The 8,104-nt window shown below is 42.1% G+C and overlaps 1 protein-coding gene across 1 annotated transcript; it reads right to left on the bottom strand.

Annotated features, from left to right (window-relative positions):
- Positions 1-3,325: 3,325 nt before the first annotated feature.
- Positions 3,326-7,994, bottom strand: rnf115b (ring finger protein 115b). The gene is made up of 9 exons (XM_079232094.1): positions 7,914-7,994; positions 6,465-6,523; positions 6,218-6,275; positions 5,920-6,131; positions 5,312-5,380; positions 5,135-5,213; positions 4,810-4,903; positions 4,043-4,158; positions 3,326-3,555 (listed from the first exon to the last, which is right to left on the bottom strand). Exons 1-9 carry the CDS (start codon positions 7,989-7,991, stop codon positions 3,433-3,435), a joined length of 888 nt encoding a protein of 295 aa, XP_079088220.1. The 5' UTR covers positions 7,992-7,994; the 3' UTR covers positions 3,326-3,432.
- Between the last annotated feature and the right edge of the window lie 110 nt (positions 7,995-8,104).

Genomic DNA, 8,104 nt, shown 5'->3' with positions numbered 1-8,104 from the left:
CCACACGTCTGTAGCAGCCCGGGGAAGCTCCTCTAGTGTTTTGAACTGCTTTCAAATAAATACGCTGCATAAAATGTGTGTATTACATTTAAATTACTTTCCCCTCATATTATGCACACAGAAAAAAGCGTGACTGGTCGGCGGAGGGCTGAACAAACCGAAATAAAAACGTGATTGCTTTTGGTTTCTTGTACAGTCAAAACTGCCCCTCAAGGACCCATCACCTTTTATTTACTCGTATTCACTCAGCGAATGCATCCCCGTTTAGTCACTCTCATAATTAGTCTCAATCAAAAGGAAATCCGGCCTTAGAGACTTGATCTTGTAGATGCAGGTGACACCGTAATGCATGCAGTCAAGGAGTAATTTAGCTTCTGACACGTAAACATGAGATTAAAATCGTCTGAAGGGAACGACAACAGTGATAGTGAGCAATCTGCTTCCTATCAACAGCAACAATACATCAGCAAATACAACAAAAACCCATCATATCCATGTATTGACTCACCTCTGTAAGTGTCCAGAAACGGCGTTCACATTATTTGGCTCTGTGTCCTCCCTTCGGGTGTATCAACGTGGTGGCCACATATTGTATCTTTCAAGTCCTGAATTGCCAAAAGCCAACACATGAAAAATGTCAGATGTGGGCTATTTCAATGTTGTCTTTAATGACACAACTCAAAAGGCGCGCGCCCTGAGCTAAAGCAACACTATGAAAGCTACAATTGCATAATAAATACTGCTGCTATTTTCAGATTTGCCAAATCGGTTATAACAAAGTAGCAGTATTGCACGCGGCCACAAAACACAATCAGAAATCAATGCTCACAGCTCTTGACCGCGTACAAAAATGGGTTATTAACCTTGTCACCTCCAAAACACAAAAGTTGCGATAGTGTAAACTGAGTGTCACAATGTAGCACCCCCCACACCCCCCCAAAAAATGTGTGTTTCCAAAATGTTTCGGACAATAAGCAGTAAATAGGCATGGCGCCTCATTTAACCCGTGCATTATGAAAGCTTTTCGTGTATTTAGTAACAAGCTATAGTAGCTGCCATCACGTCCAACAACAGACAGCCCGTGATCCGGGTTGCATCAATGGCACCTGGCAGCAGCTAACTAGCCATCTATCAGCAGCCTGTCTGAGGGCGATTCAGGCAAATGTCGCCCGGCACAGCTTTACCTTACACATGAGTGGCAAACACCTCCAGCTTTCACACCGGTCCCGTAAACCGAGCGAATGTGACACGACAGCGGACAATTGATGCACATAATCTTACATCTCCGTCACATTCTCGGAGGCACTCGTGTTACTACATCTCGGCTACGGCGGCTAGCGATGCACTAGCATGTCAGCGAAGCCACAAAAACCCTCCGACGTGGGTTTAAAGACAAACGCACAATTGAGTCGACAGAAACACACGCGGACGAAACGTGGCGAATTCAATTTCAGCCGTTATAAAATAACTGATGCAGCGCCGTGTAGGTTATTAAAAAAACACTAACTGTCAACAAAATGGCGGCTGCGTTGAATCAACAGAGACCCGAAATGGATATCCTTCTATTTCTCCTTCCTTGGTGTTAAAATCCCTTTTCCTTACAGCAACTGGTATCCGCGATATCTCCCGAGATGCTCCAAAACCCAGTCCGACACGCCGTTAGCTAGGCCTGGATGTGTCAGCGCGGGCCTCTCTCGTTAATTGGGCCTCCATGTCTCCTCAGCCCGTATCGCTACTGTGTCCGTACAACACGGGCATTCTCGGTCCGGAGAGGAGGGAGGGAGGAGGAGGGAGGGAGGAGGAGGAGGAGGACCGGGGAGGGCGGGGGGGAGAGAGGGAAGGAGAGGAGAGCAAATGTCGGTCGGTTCTAGCGGTCCCCGGTCATTGACAAAACAATATGATTGTATTTCATTATTTCTCTATTTTCGGTGACTTGGGGTGTTGTCGGCCGGTTAACGGCGTGCTTGCGGCTCTGCAACAGTCACCTGTCACCCGGCGGTGCCAGCTGGTCCACCGCGCGTCAACATCACGTTACAACACACACATCACAGACGGGAGCACTTCAGCCTATAAATAAATCATTCTTCTCCAGAAGGATGGCAATTCTTCTTTTCGGTTGAAGCAATTAGTCCACGAATCGATCTGCTCATTGATGTTAAATTAATCATATATATATATATATATATAGTTACAATCGATTAATCTGTGATTTATATATATATATACATACATACATACATATACACATACACATATACATATACATATATATATATATATATATATATATATACATACATACATACATACATACATATATACACATATATATATATACATACATACATACATACATATATACACACATATATATATATATATATATATATATATATATATATATATATATATAGTTACAATCGATTAATCTGTGATTTATTCAGTAAAAAATGAAATAAACATCGTTTCTGGTTTTAGCTGCTCAAATGTGAGGACTTGCGTTTCTCATTGTTTTTTTTTAACCATGGTAAAATGTTTTGGGGTTTTTAACAATGAGTCACAAAGAAAATGTTAAATGAGTATGTCAACTTGTGTTAAAGTGATGGACATTTGTCACTATTTATTTTTGTATAATTAATTGATAAATAAACTACTAATTATTATTATTGCAGTGGTTTATTCTATTCTTGTCTCGTTTAGCTTTTGTTACTGTATGTTGTGCTTTATTAGTCACCTATTATATTATATTCAGGCTGCAACATTGTCATTATTGATGAATCTGTTCATGACTTTCTCAAACCAATTGACAAGTCCAAAAAATATAAGGCAATCACAAGTCACCCAAAGGGATAAGTTTTTAAATGCTTGTGTTGTCTGATTAACAATTAGTCCAACAATTTAAATCATAAATTCACAGTGATATCATTTAGAGAAACGCTGAGAATCCTTACGTTTGAGAAGCTGGAACCCACAAATGTTTGGTGTTTTTGCTTAGTAAGTGACAGAATCAATTGTCAAAATTGGTGATGATCAATTCTCTGTCATTCAATTAACTGACTTATCTCAGGCAGCTCAGCGGTTCATGACATCAAAGTCAGTCATTCAGAAAACCACTAAAAAGGGCCGTGTAGCGAGAAGGACACATCACCTCCACGTCTGACTTGCAAACTGCACGGCGCTCGTGCTTAAAAAAGCACGAGCGCGAGATGGAAGAAGGAAGAGGGAAGAAGGAAGAGCGCGAGGTGAAGATGTTGGGAAAGAGAAAATGAACGTCCTTAGCAGGTATGAATGAAGTAAGAGTTGAAGCTGCAAGTTATGACGGTGACGCATGTAATGTATTTTATTTAAAAGCAGTCGGTGCCGAGGGAAAGGTCTGTCGTGAGAAGCGTCTCTTGAAAACAGTAAAGGAGGTAGAGTTGCTTGGCTCGTTTCTCAGATCGCCTGCTTCTCCTGTTGCTCCGTCCTGATGGAGCGAGCTTCTGGGGGTTCTGATGAGGGCGGGAGGCTGTTGTCAACACCGTTGAGGCTTTTTCGGCACACTGGGCAGGTATCATGCTGTGGGGGAGAAAGAAGAACATATTAATCTACAGACAAAGTGTGTGCCGAGTCAGTGGTATAACAGCATACAGTACAACCTGAGGCTAGAATTGCACCTTGCAGTTGTATGCCTCCGCTAACTATGTTGCAGTCTACATCCATATCTGTCCAAAATGTCTTCACTTCATCAATTTATCCCATTAGACATCTGTGTGAAATTGTCAGAATTAGCATATGAACTCTTGAATTATTTATTAATGCATTATTATAATTCAATTAATTCTTGAGTCAAATTTGAATTAAATCGTTCCCGGCTTTCCTGAGATATTGCGTTCACAAGAATGGACCGGAGGGCCCGACTGGCCAACCCGAAAACTCAACACAAACCCTCCGGCCATCTGTGTTTTCATCACAACCCTCAATTCAGGATGTGTGCTACTTCAAACCTTCATGACAAATCTAAAAGACTCTTAAAACCTTGACCACATCCACCCCTCATCCTTACCAGCTCCAGCCAAGGTACTATACATTCACTGTGGAAGTAATGGAGGCAAGGTAGCTTCCTGACAGATTCACCTGATGAATACTCCTCCCTACAAACTGGACACTCCAGTCTGCAGTCTGAGAGAGACAAACAAGAAAAACAGAAAGTATGAGAATGTGTGCAAGAGAAACATACAGAGAGAAGTGGATACAGAAAACCCATCATAACATTTTAGATTGTTTGTGCAAAATAGCTCTATATACCTTCACAGTGTAACAGTACTTTTGTAATGTAGTCCTCTGTCTTGTTATTTAGCTAACCCAGTTAAATTATGTGGGAGTTAAGATTTAGTCTGAATCCAGGCCAAAAAACATTTATGAATTACTTACTAAGTCTCATAGCTAGAAAAGAGAGGATGAAGGTATTATAGGAGGAGGGAATGAAAGTAGTGAAGAGGGCAATAAAAATGGACAGAGGACACAAAATATAGGAAGAGGAAGAGATAGGGAAATGAAAGATACGAGGAAGCAAGGAAGAATAGGAGGAACGGGAAGACAAGACGAGAAGAGAAAAGGAGAAGCAGGAGAGGAAATAGAGAGCTTAAAGACAGAAAGCAGAGACAAGACGAGGAAAGAACAGATACAAGGGTGGAAAGAGAGATAGGAAAGATAGCAGGGGAGGAGGAAAAGAGAGATAGTAAAAAGGAGAGCTAGAAGGAAGGAGGAAATGAGAAGGGAAGGAAAATAAGAGGAGGGAAAGACGTGCGTATGCTGTGCTGGAATCGCTACCTGTCTGTTCTTGAGAGATACAAACTGTTGGCAGGGATGAGATCATCTCCTTTTCAGCAGGGGGTGGACCTGTGCACTCCAACTGTCCTAACAACTAGGTGAGTGAGAGAAGAAATTAGGGATAGAGAGGAGACATGAAGGGCAGAGAGGGGAAACGAAGGCATGAGACAAAAGAATAAGAAATTAACAGTTTGTAACTCAATGGTAACAGAGGTTTTGTGTTTCATTATAAAAGGTGGATCGAGAGGAAAGAAGAAGGAGGAGGATAAAACCACTCTGAAACTAAACACAAAGTTTAGAAATCACCACCTCTGATAGCACTGACCTCTGTGATGACAGCATCCAGACCTCCCTGACCCCAAGCATAATCGCCAGGGTTTGAATGCAACTGTAGCATGCTGGACCTGAGACAAACAGAAAGAGAGGAGGAGGAGGTTATCACACAACGCACTAGATAAAATCAAAAGTAAATGATGCAAATCGAAAATTAAAACGCGCTTACAGTGCAGCTGGTGCAGCACTGGGGTTTCCGTTGTTGGCAAACAGGCCGGCCAAGAACTGGTGCACAATCCTTGAAAGGGCAAAAACAGATAACAAAGATGTCTATGTTATTGTGCTCACACTTTACTGTAATTACAGCAGTTCAAATTCATGCCAGTCCTCCGTGATTTTTTTTATATATATATATATATATATATATATATATATATATATATATATATATATATACACACTGCACCAAATACAGAATAATGAATTTACATAGATATCCATCAGTAAGTATGGAAGCTTACTGAAGCTTTATACAATCACCTTTTGAAGCAAATAAATCCCACAAAAGGAAGTGCTTACATTATTTTTTAAAAAGAGGTTTAAACGTGTTGAAACTGTTAAACATTGAGCTACTATGACATTTGTTTCTGTCCATAACAAACATATAAAGGAATATCTGTGCAAAAAGCACAGCTGTTGTATGCGTTTCAGTTGTATGTTGGTGGTCTGCTTGATTTCCTTGCACTGCAAATGACACGACATGAATAGAAAGAAGAATTTTTCCCGGTCAGAGTTCAGTACACACTAGTGATGTTTCTGTGTACCATGTCCACACACCCTTCCACTGCGGGCCTTTGTTCAGGCCTGGACGGCCTCTCTTGTTCAGGCTGGGAAGGAGACTCTGGTTCCCCGGCCTCAGCGGAGCCCGGCGACACTGAGGAAGGGCGGCTCTGACCTGCAGATACCTGCTCGCTGTCATCTGGCTCGGACTCTGAAGAGGGCGGATGCGACAGCAGAGCAGAGCGCTCCATAAACAGCAGCTGCCATAACTTGGAGAGAGACCAAGTAATGTGTCAAACATGAGCTTAAGAAGAAGAGGAGTGTACGGTTTTAAATGCCATGTGCAAGGACGTACCTCTGAGAACAACGAGTCGGAGTCCTCGCTGGCCACTGATGTGCTGTTAGGCAGGAGACTAGGCAGCAAAATAAAGATTGGTTTTAATATCAGTAGTGGGAAATGAAAAACATAACTCTTAAGAGCCTGACACTGCCGCTGCAAAGACCATTGTGCATTTTAATACGCAGGAGCATGCTTTAAAACATGTTATAAACCTTATACTTAAAGAACAGTAAATATCATCAACACCTAAGCGGAGCTGTACCTGGAGTCTTCTGTCACCTCCTCAATGAAGTCAGAGTCACATCTGGGGCAGACGAAATCCTAGAGGGAAGAACAGAAAATATGCACTACAAGACCAAAAGAATGCAGACACTCAGACTTCTGAGTTCAATTCATAACTATGAGGAGTAAGCTGATGCTATAACCGCCTCCATTCTTCTAGTAAAGCTTTAGACGAGATTGTGCGGCCTGCGACTGTAATGAATTGCTGTACATGTATGGTTATACAACAGTATTTCCTAAAAACTGTAACAGAGTTAAATATTCATCCCTCCCATGTTAATGAACATGCTGCCGTTTAACCATAGCGGCAAATATCAGCATAATACAGTATTGTTTGTGTCACAAAGTCAGCTATTTGATTGTGGACAAGTAATACACTTCAGAAATATATATAATTATATATAATATATATAATATATATATAATTGCATATGAATTATTGTGTTTCAGCTCGTCTTGTGTAGAGTAGCTGCATAATAGAAAACTGTAAATTGCTGACGTCTCTGCTGCCAGTATTTTATTTTATGGTGAAATAGTTTAGAGTGTTGTCTGCAGACGTTTGCTTTCATTCTACCACAAGATCATTAGTGAGGTCGCCATTGATATTAACAAGGCCCACAAGCTCCAGTCAATTTCTGCAACAAGGTTGCAAACAGAATCAAAATAGGTTTGCATTTAAATTGTGTCTTAACCACTGGGCCACCAGGATGTACATAAAAGTACACATAAAGGAGGCATCTCTGTGGGTTAGAGTTGAGCCTCAAAGTTATTACAATGCCCCGGTTTGATTCCAGCTAGGGACCTGTTACATGTGATCCATTTTATCCAAGGCCAACAAATAGGCTTTAACAAATATAATACAAATGTATCTGTATATGAGTGTCCACACACACACCGCGTTCCGAAGAGAGCATCCAGGAGAATTTAATCTCCAGCAAGTTAATGATTTATACTTTTTTTCAGTTGGGCTTCGCTGATACAGCAAGGGGACCTAACACATCGGGCTGCAGGGGGTTAAAGGCTTTAGGATATACCTTTAGGAAGCCCTCTGCTGGTGCACGTGGCGTCACCCAACCAGCCCCTCCTCCGTCTCACACGCGCAGTTGACAGAAGACAACTGGACACAGATTGTCGCCAACAGTGGTGCTTCTAAATATGGCAACGTGAATCACCAGATTTTACTCTCTCTCTTTCTCGCTCTGTCTCTCGTAAGTTCTTTGCGCATGCTTTACGCAAATAAACAACCACAAACAGGCTGTCTGTGTGGTGTTGTGGTCCCACTCGTTTAAGTTTGAGAACAAATGTATCACTTCACTTTGCAAGTAAAAAAAGAAAGGCTCTAAACATCTGAAAACGTCCCTCAATGTCCGCATGAATGATTTCCAGCACCCCGAGTTGAATACAAAAAACACTCTCCAACGTCACTCACCGGGAGTTTGGGGTTTGTTTCACTTTTACAGCAGTGACAGAAAAACCGGTGTTGTGGTGTGTCCGCAGCCTCCGCCATCTTCACGGTGACGCCCAGAGCCTGACGTCGGCGAGGCAGCCCATAAAGGTCTCCACCGGGTCAGAGCGGCGGCTCGGTGCCCGTGATATGTGTCAGAAACCCGGCGGCAGACG

This window comes from Taurulus bubalis, assembly GCF_910589615.1.
Source record: "Taurulus bubalis genome assembly, chromosome: 16".
NCBI classification, from domain to species: Eukaryota; Metazoa; Chordata; class Actinopteri; order Perciformes; family Cottidae; genus Taurulus; species Taurulus bubalis.
This window is presented reverse-complemented; position numbering and strand designations above follow the sequence as displayed.

What these genes read in the sequence shown, in the direction of transcription:
- rnf115b (XM_079232094.1), bottom strand. Translation starts at nt 7,991, where the DNA reads ATGGCGGAGGCTGCGGACACACCACAACACCGGTTTTTCTGTCACTGC. An exon ending in CAAAGGCCCGCAGTGGAAGG is followed by an intron (nt 5,381 to 5,919) that starts GTGTGTGGACAT and finishes TGCCCTTTCAAG; the next exon opens with GATTGTGCACCAGTTCTTGG. An exon ending in TATCTCTCAAGAACAGACAG is followed by an intron (nt 4,159 to 4,809) that starts GTAGCGATTCCA and finishes TGTCTCTCTCAG; the next exon opens with ACTGCAGACTGGAGTGTCCA.